The following is a 20,384-nucleotide window of genomic DNA, read 5'->3' on the forward strand; positions in this document are numbered from 1 at the left end:
TTGAGTCGAACTAAATAAGATCCGCGAGAAAGTTTTCTCCATATCCATCTTTTCCGTAATAAGATTTAAAATCAAACCCTATTTATTCATAATATACGTATAGATATTACATGTATTCGGTCGTGGAAAGCATGCAGTACATGCATAAATAATTTTTGTACACTAGCTATAATTCAATGTGGTTGGTAGTGAGATGACGAAGAAATCGAGTTTATCTACATTCAAATATCATCAATCATATAGGTTATAATGATTGAATGATTGTGCGGAGTTGAAAGTAAAAATACAAGATTTGGTGGCGTTTTAAATTGAGAAGTACGTGGATGAGATATTGTGTGATGTTGTAACAATGTTTGCTTGCCATATTTTGTTAAGGAGATCGTGACAAAATGATAGGTGAGTGACGCATGATGATTTCAAGAATAAGTTTTTATTTGTTCTAAAAAAGATGCTAAAAATTGATATTTTTTTTGGATTTGAGGTGAAAAAAATTGGTTATTTGAGGTGAAAAAAATTGGCGAAAGCTTGAATAATGATTTTCATCACCTATTTTTAAATTTTTATTATAATATAATATAGTAAGGAATTTATTTTTAAAAAAAAAGTAGTAAGGAATATTTTTTTTAAGGTGCCTATGATCAATTCTTCACCTCAAATAACCAATTTATATCAATTCCTAAGTCACAATCACGAACTTAAATGCAAGAAATCTCTTGATTTTATCATATGTTACCGTGTTATAAATTTGTCCTATGATCTAATTATTTACATTCCTATATTCTATATATTTCACAATACAAATTCATAAACATGCAATGTAGCTTTAAGTTACATTGCTATCTGTTTCTGGCATCTGATTATGTTAATTTGTGAAATATTCGATTTCTAAAATATCATAGATGATTTTAATTTTGATTTCAACATCTTTATCGTCAAAAAATTTGATGCCAGTTTTCGGATATATGTGCTAGCAAGAGACATCCCGTGAAATCTTTATTCAAAAGAAGGTCAGACTCAGATATAACGAAACGATGGATTTAGCGGGCGGATATTGCCCCAACTATTAACATCAAATTTACCCACTGCCGCTTTGTTCAACCGATAAAAGCGTTTCAGCTATATCTATTTATAAAGTCGCATTCCGTTTATGTTCCAGCGCTTTTATTTATTTATTAAAATAATTAAAGTGGAGTGCGCATGGACTGTAGTGAAGTCCTGATTGGAGGGGAGAAAATATTAGGAACAGTAAAATTTCTTCTCGCCCGCCCTAATCTTCAAGATACATCGCCTTCCATCGAAGATTCCCATATTTTTTTCCGTAGCAATCTTAATCGATCCTTCGTAAAATGTCTGAAACAACTTCACAAAATCAATTGCCATCGCCCAACGGTTTTACTGGATCCTACTTCCTCCAGGTTTGGCGCAACACTTCCCTAACCCTAACCCCGGAAAGTAAATCTGTATTTGACGAGGATGGTGAGGAGGCTCCAACTGCGCTAGATACCGTAAATAGCTCCGGTGGGTTTTCATTGGTAGGACCCGACAAGCTTTCGGTATCGTATCCAAGCGTTAATTTACATGGACACGACGTCGGAGTCGTGCAGGCGAATCGCGCCGCACCAATGAAGCGGCTGGTTTATTATTTTGAGATCTTAGTGAAGAATGCAGGTGCTAAGGGGCAAATTGCCATCGGATTCACCACTTCTGCTTTCAAACTCCGTCGCCAACCGGGGTATGTGTATTGTTTTATCCTTGTGCACGCATTATTTATTTTATCTGGGTTATGTTATTTGTTATTTGCATTTTGATGTTTCTTTAAGCCTGCTCACTTCAAATACGTGCGCTTAAGGAGCTTTTTAACCAAGTTATTATGCTGTCGAGACCAAGTTTCAAGTTTTACAATGTTTGAATGGGTTTAGTACGCAACTAAATAGTTTTTTTTTAAATTTTTATTAAAATTTCAATTATCTCATGCCAATAAATATGCTAAATAACACATATATATAACTTTAATTATCCCATGGTAATTAATATTAATGGTAGAATAGTCAGATTTTTTTTTTTATTTTGAAGTGAAGGGTTTTGCTGGGAGATGATGGGCGGTAGGTTTCTTTTGTTTTGAACAGAAGGTTTTTTTTTTGAGTTTTAATTGATGGAAATTGAAAGTGTTTAATTTTAAATGAGTTAAATTTAAAATTGAAAAAAAATTCGCGATTAAGCTCATGATGCTTAATGTGGTCAACCTACTGTTGACCTTTTTTTTTTCCTTTTTTTTGCTGAATTGTTGCGGTTTCGTCACATTTCGCGTCAATCCCATTTTTTAGAACACTGATTATCCGTGGACACGGGATTTATTTATTGTTGTTTTTTACCCTTTAGATTTGTATACATTTTACTTGGCTCTGGAAGGACAAATGCCAGTAAAGTTATTCAGGTTATACTATTTGATATTCATCACCAAGTGATGGTCGTGCTACAAATTTAGGCGGAAAATTTTGGAATTAAAAAAGCTGCTATACGTGTTCAGAACTAAACCAGTACATATGGTATAAATATATACTGTAATATTTAGTTGAGATTACCGTTTAGCTATTACTCCCATTTTAGGTCATTGTTTTCAAGTTTCACACTGTCTATTGTATTCTAAAGTCATTGTTGATCCTTCTCTATTTGACAGATGGGAAGCAAATAGTTAAGTTTCACACTGTCTATTGTATTCTGAAGTCATTGTTGATCCTTCTCTATTTGACAGATGGGAAGCAAATAGTTATGGATATCATGGGGACGATGGGTTACTTTATCGTGGACGTGGAAAGGGCGAGACATTTGGCCCAACTTTCTCAACTGGTGATACAGTGGGAGGTGGTATAAACTATGACACACAACAATTTTTTTTCACGTAAGATATTCACTCTTGTATAAATATGATACACAACAATTTTTTTTCACGTAAGATATTCACTCTTTAGGATTATTTATAAAGTTGGAAATTCTCCATGCTTTGGTATTTAATAACGGGCTTGTTGGTTGATAACAAAGTGTTATCTAGCTCTTTTTAACTGGTTTCTTATAAACATTTATTTATTTACTTGGGTTGGGCGTCATTCAACTTTATCACTCATTTCTTAGGTTCACTCGTGAATATTCTTTGGTTTTTTGAGAATTTGAATATTCTTTGTTAATCACCTATTTAACAGGAAAAACGGTGCTGTAGTAGGAACTGTTTATAAAGATGTCAAGGGTCCCGTGTTTCCCACGGTTGCTGTTCACAGCCAGAGTGAAGAGTATGTGTCATGACAATTATTCCATTATTTGTATATATTTTTAATGTGAGCTACAATAACATATGCCTTCTTTTCATTTGTTGGTCTAATATGTGCTCCATATCAACGCGATAGCGAGTTTCCTTTAATAATTGAACTTCTTAAAGTTGTTCATTGATCTATTATGACAGGATAACTGTTAACTTTGGAAAGGATCCATTTGTTTTCGATATTAAAGTAAGTTTTACATCCATCTTCTTTTGTTCAATGAGCCATCTTACTTGCTCGTCCACTGTCTTTTCCCTTATTATCTGATTTAATAATGCTTTGCTTAATTCATGTTTACTTGCTCGTCCACTGTCTTTTGCCTTACTATCTGATTGAATCATGCTTTGCTTAATTCAGGTTGTACGTGCTCATTTCTGAAAAAAGTATCCATCAAGTAGTTAGTACGGTCTTCCCATTTATGCATCAGAATCATTATGTAGTACAAAAGTTTTATTACTTTTGATTTAAACTGAATGTTTATTAATCAGGATATTAGTTCAATTATTGTCTGCTGAATGCCAATGTGAATGGTTTGACCTCTCAAATCGAGGGTGAAAAAATAACCTACAGGCTACAGCCTCTGTGTTTTATCAATGAAGGAATTTTTGTCTATAGTTTTATTTCGATCACAAATCTGCTTGCATAATACTTATTCATTAATGTGCTGTAAAATAGGACGGAAACTTTCTATAAAATGCCAATTAGCACATTAATACATTTCAATTGATTCAAAATGCTGTATTCCCTTACAGTCTCTTGTATATGTCAATCAGGCATATGAAGCAGACCATAGATCAAGGCAACAGATAGATATTGACAAAATCTCAGTGCCACAGGATGCTGGTTATGGGTAAGTAAGAAACAACTATTCCAAATTGTTTCGAATTTACAATTGGCATTATTTATATTATTGCTCATTTTAAGGTCTCCCTAAGGGTTTCCGCTCAATTATGCGTATGAAATTCTAATATTTTCTTTTCACCACTCACTTTCTCTCCATTGAGTCACAATCCTATAATACTATCAGTCATCGCCGATAACTAACTGTTAATTCTTACTTACGCAGCGAGTGTCTTTTTCAAAGATACAAAGAGCGTATTAGTGTTATTGGCTTCTTGAGTATTGGTGATTATCGTTCGTAAAGAATTCGGTTAAAACATAAATGCTCTGTTTGCTGGGCTTTAGGAGTTCCATACTAGAGCCCAACCAGTGTTTGGCTTCAAAATTTACCACTCAAGGGCTCATCATTTCATATTTCAAATAAACTATTTGGAACATAATGTTACACATTTTTTTAATTCTTTTTCTATGTTTTACTTCACTGTTCATTTCCCTGTATTCATTACATCGTATCTCTTTTAATGTATCACATCGATTTTCAAAATCCAAATTCAAAACTTTTTTAAACATTTTTTTCTCGAAACTTTTGAGTTGAGTTGGTTAAGCAAAACCAAACGCCACCAAATTCTTTGACAAATTTCATTTGATATTGTTTCAGAATAGTTCGGTCCTATTTACAACACTATGGGTATGAAGAAACACTTCAACTATTCGACATGGCTAGTAAAAGTATGGTTCCTCCGATTTCTTTAGCATCAGAAATTGGCTGCGGTGAAGAAGATTCTGTGTATGCTTTGAATCAAAGGAGGACTCTTCGTCAGGTTCATGCCAAAGAATATACCTGTTCACTGAAATTCTTTTATTGAAGTCACAATTTAGTTTATATTTTTTAAAGTCTCAGCAGGGACTCTCTTCTATACTATTGAATTTGAAAAATGCTTAATCATTCTACTTTTTATCTTCTCCCTTTTTGCAAGGGTTGAACAATAGTTTCTGAGTTATATGCAGTTCACAAGAAAATTTAGGTTTTCCTCTTGTGGATTTAATAGGCAACTTAACAGAATATAAATGGAGCATGTTAGGTTTCATTGGTACATGCACAGATCCTCTTTCACTGTTTCATGATACATTCATTCAATCATTGTATATTCGTGAAGTTACCATGGGCATTGATTCTTTACAGTTATGAGTTATGTCATGCTACCTGGTTCCATATGGCCTTGTGCTACAAGAGCACGCGCTTCAGTCTGCAGATGCCCTTGGGTTCTCATTGTATCAATATGACTAGATTTAAATCAAAACTGGCACTGTTATACTGAGTTCTAAAGGGAAGGGTGTCCGGTGTCAGTTGATTGTTAATTTCATAACAACCAATAGTTGTCTATGCCAACTGGATGTCAACTAATTTAGCTATCATACTTAAGAGTTGAAGATGGGTTGGCATTTGTCTAAAATTCATAGAAAAATTGTGGCTATAGGCAGGTTTGATTGGATCAACCGCAATTTTTTCGCTAATGGCCACTTTGAGAGAAATGAAATTTTTGTTTTTCTATGGGTTTAGTCATCCTATTTGATTAGCAACTTTTGTACCTGGAATAGCAATTAATAGTATCCTCTTCTTGTTCATGTAGCTAATAAGGTGTGGCCAGGTTGATGATGCATTTGCAAAAATTCAGGAATGGTATCCTCAAATTATTCAGGTAGATTATCTCGAGCCTTTTCTTTGTCGACTTAATGGCATGGCATTTTTATTGATATTATTATATTCGCAGCTTCTTATTAATCTTAATGAGGAGTTTTCTTTACTTTTTTCACCTTCATCCTCTTGAGTCATTCCTCATCCTTCACTGAAATTTTTGTCTATCATTATTCTTTTGGCCTGACATATATCTCATAAAAATAAATTGACTCCACCTGAAATTCGTAATTTTTACACTTGACCAATGACAATATGAATGGTTTAAAGATAAAAGAACTCATTATTGATCTTTTGTGAGGACAAGTTTTAGTTTGAGTAGTTGGTGATAGATCCGCCATATGAGTATTCTAGGATCTCCTGGTTTTATCATTACAAGATTATGCCCGAGAATCTCATCATATTGATATATTTATTTAATCACGTCCAGCATGTTTTTTTTAATTGATTGTTATCATGTATAATTGTTAAAGCTCCTTATTCTCGCTATTATTTTCCTTTTCATTCAAGTTTTTATCTTCAGATTGTCACTACTTAGTTTGCTGTTATGGTTAATACCTTTTTCACTATCCTTAATGAATCTGCTGCTCTATGCAGGATGATGCGTCGATTATTTGCTTTTTGCTCCATTGTCAAAAATTTGTTGAGCTAGTTCGGGTAAATATCTTTTTCATAATACTCTAACCGAGCTTAGGCATGTCGTTGGTCTACAATATTCACCCTTTTCTTTCAATATGCGAAGGACAGGAAGGTGATGAATGAAACTGTCTGCTTCAGATTTTATTGCTAAACAGTGATGATTTGGTTTATACCGCACCTCGCCCATATTTGATGTAGAAACTTGTCAGTATGCTTAGATATCTGGAGTATCCTGTAATAGTCTGAACTGTATCACTTTTCAATTTCAAGATTAATGTTAAAGCTTAACCAGGGTAAAAGTATAGAGCTGCCATCACCTTATATTTGTGTCTTTCCTTCAGGTTGCGTTTGGATGGATTTGATTTCAAATCCATTATTTCTATTTATTGGCTTGTTTAGATGGACTAAAATTAGTAATTTTCAAATCCACAACATATCAAGTTAGACATTTTCAATGGTATTTGTGATGGATTTCAAATGACAATTGTTTTAGCGGTATTTGAAATTTATTCTTCAAATCTTTCCCAAATCAAATCTCTTCCTACATATAAAATCCTTCCATACAAATGCAATTTTATATTTTTTTCCTATTTTATTTTGGGGCAGGACCGTTGGGTATATATGGGTATCTACACTTTGCCTCTTGCAAAGTCAGCATGTAGCCTTTATTGTGCCAAGAGAATTTGAATTAACCTTAAAAAAGGATGTCATTAAAAAAAATTAGGAATTAATATCAAGTGTTTAGTTCAATATGACTAGCCTAAAATTTATTTTTCATACTTTATTTCATAGTTTAACTCAATGCTTTATGGTAATAATTTTTTAATCTGGAATTATTTGAATAATTATGTTTAAAAAAGTAGTTTATTCTTCCCCTGTTTTGGAAAAGGGAAAGTTTAGCCTTGTATCAACAAGTGGCAGTTTTCCCTGAAAATAAAATTTTTTATTTTGCTCAATTTGTGTCAGGGTGGAAAGTTAGAGGAAGCTATACTTTATGGCAGAAGGGAGTTTCATAAGTTCAAGATTTCATCAGATTTTGATGACTTTGTTAAGGTAGAGTGAAGAAGACTTGAAGTTTTATTCTAATCTCTGACATATGCATTTACTAATCTTTGTTGTCGTACGTTCTTCATGAACTGCTTGCATGAACCTGTTGACTGCTTGCTTGTGTGGTTCTTAAGGATACACATGTAGCAAACAATTTTATACAAGCTATCTTTGTTGAGACCATTTTGAGAAGTTGCTTATTGGCTTTTCTCCTTGCAAGTGTCATTGGGTGCATACTTAGATTTTCATTTCTTGGATGTGGAGTTGGCTTTGGTGGCATATTATGTTGACATCTGCCGGACAGAACCCCCAGAGCATGTGTCCTGAGAAAAGATACAGGAAAATGGCTACATAGGATATGGCTTACTTGTCCCGCTGACTGTATCGTGTTGGATGTTAATGTTGCTAACCCCTTTTGCCTTCTGTTTCAGCGCGAGGATGGATTTTGAGCAACTGCTTGTTTTATGACTTTAGCTATGTTTTCTTCTCCTGCCAGGATTGTGCAGCTTTGCTAGCTTATGAACAACCACAAAAATCCTCTGTTGGATATCTTCTTCGTGATTCACAACGGGAGCTGGTGGCTGATGCAGTCAATGCCATGATTTTGTCAACTAATCCAAACATGAAAAACTCAAGACTTAGCATGCACTCATCTCTTGAGATGCTAATAAGACAGCTCACGGCTTGCTTCTTTGAGAAGAGGTCCTTGAATGGAGATCAAGGGGAGGCTTTCCATCTGCTCAGAATTCTTGAGAGTGGTAAGAAGTGATTTCAACATACTATGTCCACCTTCAGTGTAAATACCTAGATAAGTTCAGTCAAATCTTTCTGAATTCCACAATCCATCATTATAAATCATTGTAGATGGACACAACTGGAAGTCTTTTAACTCTTCATTTGCAGTAGTGTTTTTCTTTCTCATGGAATAATTTCCATTCTGTTTATTTATTATGTTCACGACTGCATAGCACCAGATATCTATATATTAGCAGAATGAATCGAGGGTTCGACTTGTCATTTTACGTTTAGAGATCTATTTAGGTTAGACCGTAGTTTGCAGACAGTGGATTGTTGTCAGAATTTGAATCATTTCTATTTTAGGTCTCTTGGCAAAGGAAAATATTTTTGTATCTGTGCACAATTTTAGTCGACCGGTTGTGCATCATGTTTACAATATGTGCAAGTTGATGCATTAGTATCTTCTTTGTCTGCAATATGGTAAGTCATAACCTGTCTTCGGCGGGGATTTCAGGATCTGATGGGTCTGTAATTGTCGAAATTTTATGTAATCTTTTATTATATGATTAGTTAAGGGAGATATATAAATTTTCGTTCTTGAATTCGACTCTTAAAAAAATGATTCTGCCTTTTTCATCAAATTATTATTTATTATTTATACTTTTATTTAGTATAATAAAGTCTACTTAAATGTTCGTACTTCTATTATAGAATAATCGTTTTACTGAATCTTTTATCATATTTAATTTTGTAAATTAAAATTTGAGAAATAAAATAATGCGTATATATGTATCATATTGTACACATAATGTATGTGACCAGGTTCACATGTCTCTGTATATATAAAAATAATTGTTATATTACAATTTTAAACATATTTGTAATTTTGTATAGATATAATGCGTAATTTTTTTACTTTTGATAATTTGGACATTAAATGGTATTTTGGGTAAGTTATAAATTTATAAATATATTATTATTTATTAAATTGGAAAAATTATTGTTTTGGAATGGAGAGATGTATTAAACTGAATCAAATCAATCATGAACCATTGTTTCACTTTTTTTCCCGAAAGCATAAATTTTCGATTCGAATGATTCTTTTCATTTATTTTCACTAAAATTAATGCTTGTCAAATGTCAAATTATCATGCAAATATAAAAAAAATAAAAATCTTAAACAGAAAATTAAGCCCAATGGACCCATTAGTTCTCTCATTATTTCCATTCGCGGTTGCCGTTGTAGTTGTTATTTTTTACTTTGTCATAATATATGAAGAGAAAATACCACCGAATTTTCTCCTAAATCCTACAAGACGAGATTTGAATTTATTTCAACAACTGATGTCATAATATTTTTATTTAAAAGGGAAAATATATAGTAGATATGATTATCTAATTTACAAAATATATGGCATGCGGGTTATTAAAAAAAGGGCAATAAGGGAAAAGGCCGATAATATGGAGCCCAACATGATAGGAACCCATCAGACCAGTCTTCTTCGGCTGCTGCAGGCTTGACCCAGAGTCTTTGCACTAAAATATAGAATTTTCTTTGTTTTTTAAGAGAATTAAAATATATGTACGGTGGTTGATGATTAAATATACGATTATAATATATTGCTTTTGACATTACCAAACGATCCCAAGTGGTGGTTTTATAATCTCAAAACAATGTGTAGTCAGTCATGTGTAATATTTTTCTTAATAAGAGTAATATGTAAAATGAAAAGTATTTTTTGCCTTACTTCACAAATCCAGTTCTTTGATTTGCACCAAACTCGGTTCTTGTTGAAAATGGCAATATTCCCACTGCTATTTCTTGTTTTAACATCATCGTCAGCGCAGCAGCCAAGTTACCCCATAGCAAAGCTGAATTGCCTCGATCGTTGCGGCGACATAGAAATCCCATACCCTTTCGGCACTACCGAAGTCTGCTACCAGGCCCGCAGTTTTTGGGTCACCTGTAACCAAACTTTCGACCCCCCTAAACTTTTCATGCAAAATTCCGCCATAGAAATCTTGAACATATCACTCGATGGCCAGCTTCGTATCTTGCAGTTCATAGCGCACGACTGTTATGCTGTTAACGGCACGAGAACTACACGGATATCCAGTAATGAACCCTGGATAAGATTGCCAACAAACATAACAGTGAATAATACTCACAACAAGTTCACTATTGTGGGATGTGATACCAATGGATTTGCATCCGGGCTGCGGCTGAACAGCCTGAATCGGAAGTATAAAACCGGGTGTACTGCAATCTGTTACGCTGAGGATGATTTGGAACAAGGGTCTTGCTCGGGCGTAGGTTGTTGTCAAACTTCTATTCCTAAGCAAGTTCGGAGAGTGGAGCTGACTCTGGGGAGCTATGATAATTATTCTCTTGTCAAAGATTTCAATAATTGCGGCCATGCTTTTCTTGTCGAGGAAACCTCGTTTAGCTTTTCGCCGGAAAATCTTGCAAACTTGAACAGTGTGGAGAAGCTTCCTATGGTGGCCGATTGGGCCATTGGGAGCGAAACATGCCAGCAAGCAATGATGGATTCGTTCAGTTATGCGTGTAAGAGCCACGATTCCGAGTGCTACAATCCCGATAATGGTAATGGATATCGGTGTTCTTGCAAAAGTGGTTATCGAGGAAATCCATATCTAATTGATGGCTGCAAAGGTATGCGTAGGACGGTAGGAGTAACACATATTGAAGCTTTGTGTTCCAAGATTTTTTTTACTTTCTAACATGTTCTGGGTTCTATTGTTGTTTTGCAGATATCAATGAATGTAACGATCCAAATCTAAACAAATGCGAAAAGCAGCAGTTCTGTAGAAACACGGAAGGCAATTTCAAATGTGTCTGCCCCAATGGGTATCATGGCGATGGGACAAAAGAGGGAAAAGGCTGCGTCCGTGGTGAATCAGTCATTTCTAGACTTGTTGCAGGTTAGATTGAATGATGCTCCTGTTGATTTTGAAGCCCATTTATTGAGTAAAAACTGTATAAATCAAAGGATCTTATAATATTTCTGTTTTCCATCTTGACTATATAATTGAAATCAGGGATCGCTTTAGGAGTAGTTATTCTGCTATTGTCTGCTTGCTTGTTGTACTTGGAACTCAAAAGGAGAAGTTCAATCAAGATGAAGCAACAGTTCTTTATTCGAAATGGTGGCCATTTATTGCAAGAAAAGCTTTCAAAGAGAGAGAGAGAGAAGCTTTCAAAAAGAGATGGATCACCTGACACGGTGGCTAGACTTTACAGTTCCTCCGAGCTGCAGAAGGCAACGAATAACTTCCATGACAGTGTGATCATTGGCCAAGGAGGGTTTGGTACTGTATACAAAGGTATCTTACCAGATAACAGTATAGTAGCCATCAAGAAATCCAAACAAGTTGACCCAAACCAAGTCGAGCAATTTGTCAATGAGGTGTATGTTCTTTCTCAAATTAACCACACAAACGTTGTCAAGCTCCGTGGTTGTTGCTTGGACACAGAAGCCCCTCTTCTAGTATATGAATTCATCAGCAACGGCACCCTCTCAGAACACATACATGATCAGGCAAAGGCGCGTTTTCTTGACTGGGACATAAGATTAAGAATAGCCACAGAAACAGCAGGAGTGCTCTCATATTTGCACTCCGCAGCATCACCTCCAATCGTTCACAGAGATATCAAGCCAGCAAATATACTTCTAGATGACAATTTGACAGCAAAAGTGGCTGATTTTGGAGCTTCAAGATTGGTTCCTGTGGATCAAACTCAGTTATCTACAATGGTTCAAGGAACTTTTGGATACCTTGATCCCGAATACATGCAAACAAACCAACTGACCCCGAAAAGTGATGTTTATAGCTTTGGAGTAGTTTTGGTGGAGCTACTAACAGGCAGGAAGGCTTTAAGCTACGATAAGCCAGAGTTGGAGAAGAATTTAGCCCACTTTTTCCTCTACAAACTAAAACAAGGACGCTTATTCGAAATTCTTGATGATAACATTTTGTCTAAGGCAAATAGTGTGCAACTAACAAACGTTGCTAGGCTTGCAGAGGGGTGCTTACACGTAAAAGGGGACGATAGGCCGAATATGAAAGAAGTAGCCATGGAACTCGCGGGGCTCAGAACTGGAGTACAGGCACACTCGTGGGCTCTAACCAAACATAATGGAGAAGAGATGGAATCCTTGCTTCGTGAGGGATCCGATTATCCCTTTTTCAATGCTAATGGTACAGATAGCAGCACGAGTAACACATATGATAGCCTTAGAGATCACATAATATTACCGATGGGAACCCGTGGGAGGTGAAATGTTACTATTTAGTTGAATAATAGCATTAATACTTTACATAATGTCACATTTTCACTTCTTGCACAATAAAAGTGTAACAAGCGTGCTGTACAATTATAATTTGTTCCCCGGTTATGATCACTAATGAGCTCCGTTCCGATCCGCATTCTGTGTTGGTTTACGTACAGGCGAAAATTAAGTTGGATTTCATTCAATTCCCAGATAATCAATATCTACTATAATTTGAATAATTTACATACACTCTAGCAATCAATTTTTATTCTGTTTCTGCAAACTATTTTCTGATTTTTTACAAAGAGAAACCATTTAGAAAATCACTCATTCTGTCATTCATAACAGCTAAGAGAGAGACGCACATAATTTGACTTTACAATCACTTTAAAAAAATATATAGGAAACAGGTAGGCAAAGTTTAATGTTGTTTTTAGCATCTAATTCATACCATACAAGGCATGAATTATAAAAAGAATTTTCATAGTCCACGTACTGCCCCCCCACCGTACTAGTTCCGGGAACCATCGAAACTCATATCAACATCCAACCTTAAATGATTTGGTAAGACATCCAACAAAGAGATAGGCCCGATCAATCTTAAAATCCGTTGGTTGTCGAGACAGTGCATGCATTCTCTTGCAAGGCACATACCAAACAGTCCGAGCCATCGTAGCAAACAATTCATACTCCTCCTCCTTCAGCAAATGGAGCCATTGGAAGCTGGCGCAAGTAGCTCCAAAAAACTGCGTTTTCCAAGGTTATGTTTTTGGCGCAAAGGGTTGCGTTACAAGGCACCCAACCTCGGTCTATTGTATCTCATGACTGACTGAGATCGGAAAAATAATTTTTTTATATAATTTTTAATAGTCAATATATCATTTTTTAATTTTTTTTTATAAAAATAATTTTACAGTAAAATAACGAGAGATTCCAATATTGTTATTACTTTAAAAGGTTGATGATAAATTGATTTTATTTAAATAAGGAATTTAACGCATGCTTGCGTTATTAAAATAACATGATATATATGGAAAATAATTTTTTGACCTAGTTACTTGTTAAATTTAAGTTTTTATTAATTAATTTTTCAAAGTTTGCTTTTAGTACATAACTTTTACTTTTTTACTATTTTGATTTAATTGCTCTGTTTATAAGTCATTGTAAAATATTGACGGGACATCGAAAATTTAATACATATGTACACTAATATAAAGTAAATTACCATATGATATATATACATAATATTTTAGTATATGGATGTCGTTTTAAACTTGTGACATCGGTGGATCGGTGCCTGTGTGTTACCAATTTAGGGATCATTCAGAAATTGAGATGACCCCCCATTTTTTTTAAAAAATTGTTTAGATATAATTTATTACAGAATCCTATTTTAAAATCAATTAATAAATTATTTCCCATATATATTTGGAAATGTGTGTTGCTGTGAGCAGTGGCAAGAATTCTTGTTGTCTCCATTAATTTACTCCAAGCCCTGAAGGCCGATTTCTCCACTCCCCAAAATCCCTTTCTTCCCCTTGCACTTGCATACATACAAACAAACCCATGTTTGAGATGCGCCACAGTGATGCAAAAGCTGCTGAGCAGAAGCTTCTGTGCCCCTGACCCCCCTATTTTATCCGTTAACACTCTACCCTTTCATGCTTCTTGCCTTTTCTGTTCTGGGTTTTTCAGCGGTGCCTCCAATTTTGGCCCAAAAATGTCGTCCTCCGCCTCCGTGCTCCGTCTGCCTCACCACCGCATCCATATCCAGAGAAGCCCCTTTTTCACCTCGACGGCTCAGAGCCTCAGGGTTATGGAAATTGCTACCTCCAGTTTCTGGGCTGAGAACTGCGGGGGCTTTCGTAATGGTTGCAGTACGGTGACTTCGAGGGGTTGGGTTGTTTCGGAGAAGAATGCTTATGGATGTATCGTTGGGTGCCGACAGAGGGCGTGGTTTACTGCGCTTGCCGAAAACTCGGGTAGTGGCGGTGAGTTATCCGCGGATGGCGGGAATGATGTTGAAAATGTGAAAGGTGCGGCTGAGGAGAGACGAGTAGTGAAGAGGCGAGGCGGAATTAGTGGTGGTGATAGAGCCGCGGTGTTGTCGAGCCCTGATTTGTTGAAGATTCCAGGAGTAGGACCAAGAAATTTGAGGAAGCTGGTGGATAAAGGTTTCGAGGGTGTTGCTGAGCTCAAACAGCTTTACAAAGAGAAGGTACATAATTATTCTGTGTCATTGATGTTCAAGAAGTTTAGTTATTTTTGTTTATCCATGTGTTGTAGATTTGGATATTTGCGAATCTGTAATTACATTCTGTGTGAGGGGTTAGATTTGTTTTAGTGGCCTTCGACTGTTGGTGAAAATGGAAGTAAAGGAAAGACCGGAAGCGTTTTGTTATTGGCGGCATCTCCTACATTTGGTGACCTTATTTTGATTGGTTAAGTGAATCGAAGTTAAACAGGAAAGAAGTCAGTTCTTTGGTTGGCTTGCTAATTTTGAATGTTTACCAACTGCCAAAAATTTATAAAAATTGCGCGGGGGAAATTATAGTAAATAAACGAGTATAAATGTTTTCTTAGATTGCTTTGATGACAAGTGTGAATGCTATTTCTGTTGCAGTTCTTTGGAAAATCCAGTCAGAAAATGGTGGAGTTCTTACAGAGTTCGGTTGGAATCATACACAAACACCATGCTGAGAGTATAACTACATTTATCAAGGAGAGCGTGGATGAAGAGTTGAAGGAGAATGATTTGAAGCCGGTCCAAAAGAAGCGCATCACTTTGTGTGTGGAAGGAAATATCAGTGTTGGAAAGACCACATTTTTGCAAAGAATAGCCAATGAAACGCTAGAGCTCAGAGATCTCGTGGAGATTGTTCCTGAACCCATTGACAAGTGGCAAGATGTTGGTCCAGACCACTTCAATATTTTAGATGCCTTTTATGCTGAGCCAGAGAGATATGCCTATACCTTTCAAAACTATGTGTTTGTGACGAGAGTTATGCAGGAAAAAGAGTCCTCCGGTGGTATCAAACCACTGAGACTGATGGAGAGAAGTGTTTTCAGTGACAGAATGGTAAGTGTCTACCTTTTATTAATCTTGCTTTCATGATTTTATTCAACAAGAAGAAAGGCTTTTGTTTTCCTTTGGTATATAGTAGATATGCGCCCACTATTTTTTCCCTGCAAAATTGTTTTCTTTTCCCTAGCGCAGACTTTGTGATGCTATCAATGCCTAATGTGTTCTGTTGTGGCGGGATATGTCCATAAAAAATTGCAGTTTGTTTAAGTATCACTAATCAAATATAAGAAGCAGCAAGTAAAATTTTAATTAACCGCGATGTGCATCAGTTATTTGGCTAATCTACCACTCAAAATAATTGTGTCATCCACTGAATGCATGTTCCAAGAGTCCTGCATATGTCGAGTTTCTGCTTTCTTGTGAAACATCTTTGTTCTTGTTGGGATTATTTTACCGTGCTGGATTTGTGTTCTGTTTTGAAGGTCTTTGTGAGAGCTGTTCACGAGGCAAAGTGGATGAATGAGATGGAGATCAGCATTTATGACTCATGGTTCGATCCTGTTGTTTCAAGTTTGCCCGGTCTTGTACCTGATGGTTTTATTTATCTGCGTGCAAGCCCTGGTACTTGCCACAAGCGTATGATGCTGCGAAAGAGAGAAGAGGAAGGTGGAGTGTCTCTAAAATATTTACAAGACTTGCATGAAAAGCATGAAAGCTGGCTTTTCCCATTCCAAAGTGGTAATCATAGAGTGCTGTCTGTGAGTAAGGTAACCAACTCCATAGACTGGCGCTTACACCCCAATATAAGAGATCGTGTGTTTTATTTGGATGGTGATCATTTGCACTCAAGCATCCAAAAGGTATAGTCTACGCTTGATTTTGGCTTTCTTCTACGAAAATTTGTTGCATTGAATTTTTAGCTTACGTTTGGTTGGTGATGAGTAGGTCCCTGCCTTGGTTCTTGACTGCGAGCCAGACATCGATTTTATCAGAGACACCGAAGCTAAGCAGGAGTATGTTGTCTTTCCCTGTTTTCCTATGCGTACTTTGGATATTTGTTTCAGGATGAGCAAGGAAATTTTGTAGTATGATAAATGCTAGTTTTATGTGGTGCTGTCTCAACCCTCGAAGTTGTTACGCATTGAATTTAAAATTAGAGCGTCTAATCTTTATTTTAAACCGCCTACCGTAATTATCTTGTACTATCATCGATCATCATCTCTATTTCCATATTCTTGGGACATATTGGGACCCTAAGCATTAAGATGGCTTTGATTTCGGTCAAAGTTGGTTGCACGCAAGGATATGATCACCAAGAATTCTAGTACCTTCTCTTCACTAATATTTCCCCAAACAGCATCTACTGATTTTTTGATCCGATCACTTTATCTCATTTTTGTACCTGCGATATTGTTGCTGCATGCAGGTACGCTCGCCAAGTTGCAGAATTTTTTGAATTTGTGAAGAGAAGCAAAAAAGTTTCTGCTTCAAATGCTGGAGAAGATGCCACAAAGAGTAATCATCCTCAAGTGTTGCTGCCACACAATGGGAATTTGTGGATGCTTGGCACGCAGCCTTTCCCATGTTCACCCCACAAGTCTTTGGATTTTAGACGATCCGCGACCGCCCCATTTTCTCCTTAGTGACTTTAATTGGATATGTGCATGTAAAAAAATCTTTTAGCTATAGCTAGCTTGTTATTTAACCACTAGATTTTTGTGTGTGCAGAGACGGCTGTAATATATGCGAAATGTGGGTTCCTTGTGAAATTAGTTAGCTTTTTAATGTCTGGCAAGTTTGGAGGATATGGTGTGGTTCCGGTGAAGAACATGAAATGCCATTGGTTCTGTAGATATAAAAGAAAATTCATCTGAAAACTACTTTCATTCCCTAAAAAATTATTGTCTCATTGCATCAATCGAAGGAAATTTCAAATATGAAAGCGAAGCCAATTTCTATTAAACTTTCAAATAAATTATTGTTGGGTTCTCTTTAAAAAAAGTGTTGGGTTCATGCATTTGTCCTGGTGGCCCCATTACGATAGCCCAACACATGAAGCCCAAATTAGTAGTGCACGTGCCGATCATATGAACTCATGGCAACGAACCCTTCTACTCTACCATTTCCTTCTTCGACTCTGCCTCAACGGAAATTGAACACACAAATCAGAAGCAGATTCTCTTATTTTGATTTTGCGTTAAAAGTTTTGATCTTCGAGGAATGGCAATGAACAACGGATTGAAATCATGTGCATCCAAGCTGCTATGCTATTCTACCCAATCATTTCTCGCTAAATCTGGTTCCCGCCTTGCCTTTTTATGCTTTTCCGAATTGTCTTTGTTGTTTATTCTATACATCGTAAAAGAAACCAGCTCTTTATGATTTATTCATTGTTTGTTCCGATCTTTTTTATGGGTTCGTAATCCTATTTTTCTAATCTATTGTTTAATCGTCTAGATTAATTTTATCCTGCTAATTGGTGGGAATTTTCGGTTTAGGGCATGAATATGTTCATATTTCAATGGTTAAATTTTGCAGCATTACAATTTCAATTACCTAAATTTTGCTGTATCGGATGACATTATAGTGTGCATAAACTATCTGCAGAAGTTGATATATTACCGATGAGTTGTCTTGTTGGATCTTATTGTTCGTCATCTTGAATTTCCTCTATTTTTTTACCCAACATATTTCACTCTTTTATCAACTAGTTCACTAACCTGTACTACGGATTTCTCTTTCCATTTATTTCAATTCAACAATTTATACCGAAATTAATTTTCATCACCTACATAGTAGTTTTTATCCCCTTGTATGACTGCTTATATCACTAGTAACTTCAAATATGACCTGCTTACCTCCCCCTCATTTTCATGGAAACGTGGCCGCTATCGAATCATGATTTTTATTTCAACTTTCCTTTTAGCTACTTTCTCAAGCATCATATCAATTTGATTGCTCTTCTGGGTAGATTCCACTGGAGCACCAAAGGATGTTGCTTTTAGCTATATCTTGACTCATGGAGTTACGCCATTTGTTGCTCTCTGACAGTTAACAGGGGCATTCACTCAACTGGTGTAAAGAAAATGGGAGGAGGACATGGTCATGACGAGCCATTCTACCTTCACGCAAAGCATATGTATAACTTGGACAGGATGAAAAACCAGAAACTGACAATGACTCTCGGCGTGCTTACAGCATTCAGCATTGGCGTTGGTGTCCCCATTTATGCTGTCATATTTCAGCAGAGGAAGACCGCTTCTGCTTAAGATTTTCTCGTTAAACTATCTTTGTCCTGCAATAACAGATACTTTTTGAAATGTTCTTTGAAGACGCACAGTAGGCATGAATTTGTCGTTGCTTTGAATTGCTCGGTTTTCAGCTTTCACTTAGCTACATGCTGTTTATCATCCTTGTAAGTCTGAAAATAGTATTTTGTTTGCTGTTTTATCAATAAAATTTTCTTGGATCTGTAAATTGTAAGCAATGGGTTATGTTTGTATTCATTCTTAGGGGGCGTTTCCATCTCTGGAAGTGGAAACAAACATAACCAACTTATTTTTGTTTCTTTCTAAACAATGAATCCAAAGTCCTTGACGGAAGTTGTTTTAAGAGTATTATGCACTTCATGGATGTCATCTTTGTGTGAGTAAAGGCATAATGTTTTTGTTGTGAAGCATGTGGACTACTTATAAGATTTTTAACATAGTGGAAAACTGAGGCATATAAAATTTGTATTCCGTGTCAAAAACCATTCAATCAGTTAACAGCTGTTTCATTTGCGCTCTAACGTATTATAACGGCTCAAACATTTAATTAGTTATTCTGTTTTGCTAATAATTGGCCATGACTTGCAGATTTAATATGTCTAAAAGTCTTTATTCTACTCGGTCCCATTTAATTTCAAATACACAGAAAATAACCCCTGTTTTCTGTGGCTTTGTTATAGCTAGCTTTATTGTGTTTACTTTGCGCAGGGGGATCATTATATTTTTGGGAAGTAGGTTGGTTGTATGCTGTTACACTGAGGAATTATTCTGATAAGACGGTCTTTTTTGTGCTCAATATTTCTGCATACCTCGATTTATAAGTTTTTCATTCTCTTCGGTTTTTACATTTCGGTTAGCCTTCTTAACAGTCTGGCAAAAAAAAAAAACCCAAACACTACAATACTTTGGAATTACCATGATCACAGAGAAATGTTCATTACTTGTTAGAAATTTCGAAATGCTAACTTGTGAAAGAATTGCTATGTTTCACCAGATGAGAATATGCTGAACCATACGTAAAGGTAGGTCGTCCATTACTTTTCTCTTTGTTTCAACGAAAATACAAGCATGTTATTCTAATGGATGTCCTTCATTTCACCAAATTAATGAATAATTTTTTGAATATAATGCATATGCAAGTCATGTCTTGCCGAAATGTTTGATATTACATTAATCTTGCCTCCGTTTCAATTACATTTCTAGCACCTCACTGACTATTTAGTACATTGAGAAGTCGTACCTAGCACTTAATGTTTGATAAAACTGAAGGGAGCCTTCGGAAAGAAGGTTCGTCACAAGGAAGAATGATTCTACCACTATTCCCAAATCCACTCTCTTCCGCAGCTCTATCAAGAAGTCTCTGAAACATAGGGGTTTTCAAGAAAAACGTGGGAACCTCAAATCTTGCCTGTGGACTTCATCACCAGTTACTACTTCTTTGGACATTATCGACGGCTGATCAAATATATGAAACAAAAGGGTGGGAGAATTAACTAAGATTAACAAACTTGTGTGAGTGAGAAA

The 20,384-nt window shown here is 36.0% G+C and overlaps 4 protein-coding genes across 5 annotated transcripts; all 4 read left to right on the forward strand.

Moving 5' to 3' along the window:
- The first annotated feature begins 1,198 nt into the window (after positions 1–1,198).
- LOC140809039 (ran-binding protein M homolog) lies at positions 1,199–8,555 on the forward strand. Of its 2 annotated transcripts, none has more exons than XM_073166494.1 (10): positions 1,199–1,732; positions 2,753–2,899; positions 3,198–3,284; positions 3,455–3,500; positions 4,085–4,160; positions 4,803–4,972; positions 5,783–5,851; positions 6,445–6,504; positions 7,453–7,539; positions 8,030–8,555. In XM_073166494.1, the coding sequence occupies exons 1-10, from the start codon at positions 1,347–1,349 to the stop codon at positions 8,300–8,302; spliced, it is 1,401 nt and encodes a 466-aa protein (XP_073022595.1). In that variant the 5' UTR covers positions 1,199–1,346; the 3' UTR covers positions 8,303–8,555. The 2 variants fall into 2 exon arrangements, with proteins under 2 accessions (XP_073022595.1, XP_073022596.1); XM_073166495.1 differs by having other exon boundaries at positions 1,201–1,732; positions 4,085–4,161; positions 4,810–4,972.
- Positions 8,556–9,923: 1,368 nt separating this feature from the next.
- Positions 9,924–12,716, forward strand: LOC140809914 (wall-associated receptor kinase 2-like). The gene is made up of 3 exons (XM_073167696.1): positions 9,924–10,945; positions 11,044–11,214; positions 11,332–12,716. Exons 1-3 carry the CDS (start codon positions 9,946–9,948, stop codon positions 12,570–12,572), a joined length of 2,412 nt encoding a protein of 803 aa, XP_073023797.1. The 5' UTR covers positions 9,924–9,945; the 3' UTR covers positions 12,573–12,716.
- A 1,296-nt stretch (positions 12,717–14,012) lies between these two features.
- LOC140809826 (uncharacterized) lies at positions 14,013–17,439 on the forward strand. The gene is made up of 5 exons (XM_073167571.1): positions 14,013–14,784; positions 15,190–15,645; positions 16,074–16,451; positions 16,537–16,604; positions 17,018–17,439. Exons 1-5 carry the CDS (start codon positions 14,155–14,157, stop codon positions 17,232–17,234), a joined length of 1,749 nt encoding a protein of 582 aa, XP_073023672.1. The 5' UTR covers positions 14,013–14,154; the 3' UTR covers positions 17,235–17,439.
- A 252-nt stretch (positions 17,440–17,691) lies between these two features.
- Positions 17,692–19,068, forward strand: LOC140810704 (uncharacterized). The gene is made up of 2 exons (XM_073168585.1): positions 17,692–17,890; positions 18,643–19,068. Exons 1-2 carry the CDS (start codon positions 17,812–17,814, stop codon positions 18,858–18,860), a joined length of 297 nt encoding a protein of 98 aa, XP_073024686.1. The 5' UTR covers positions 17,692–17,811; the 3' UTR covers positions 18,861–19,068.
- Positions 19,069–20,384: the final 1,316 nt, after the last annotated feature.

This window comes from Primulina eburnea, chromosome 13 (genome assembly GCF_022965805.1).
Source record: "Primulina eburnea isolate SZY01 chromosome 13, ASM2296580v1, whole genome shotgun sequence".
Taxonomy (NCBI): domain Eukaryota; kingdom Viridiplantae; phylum Streptophyta; class Magnoliopsida; order Lamiales; family Gesneriaceae; genus Primulina; species Primulina eburnea.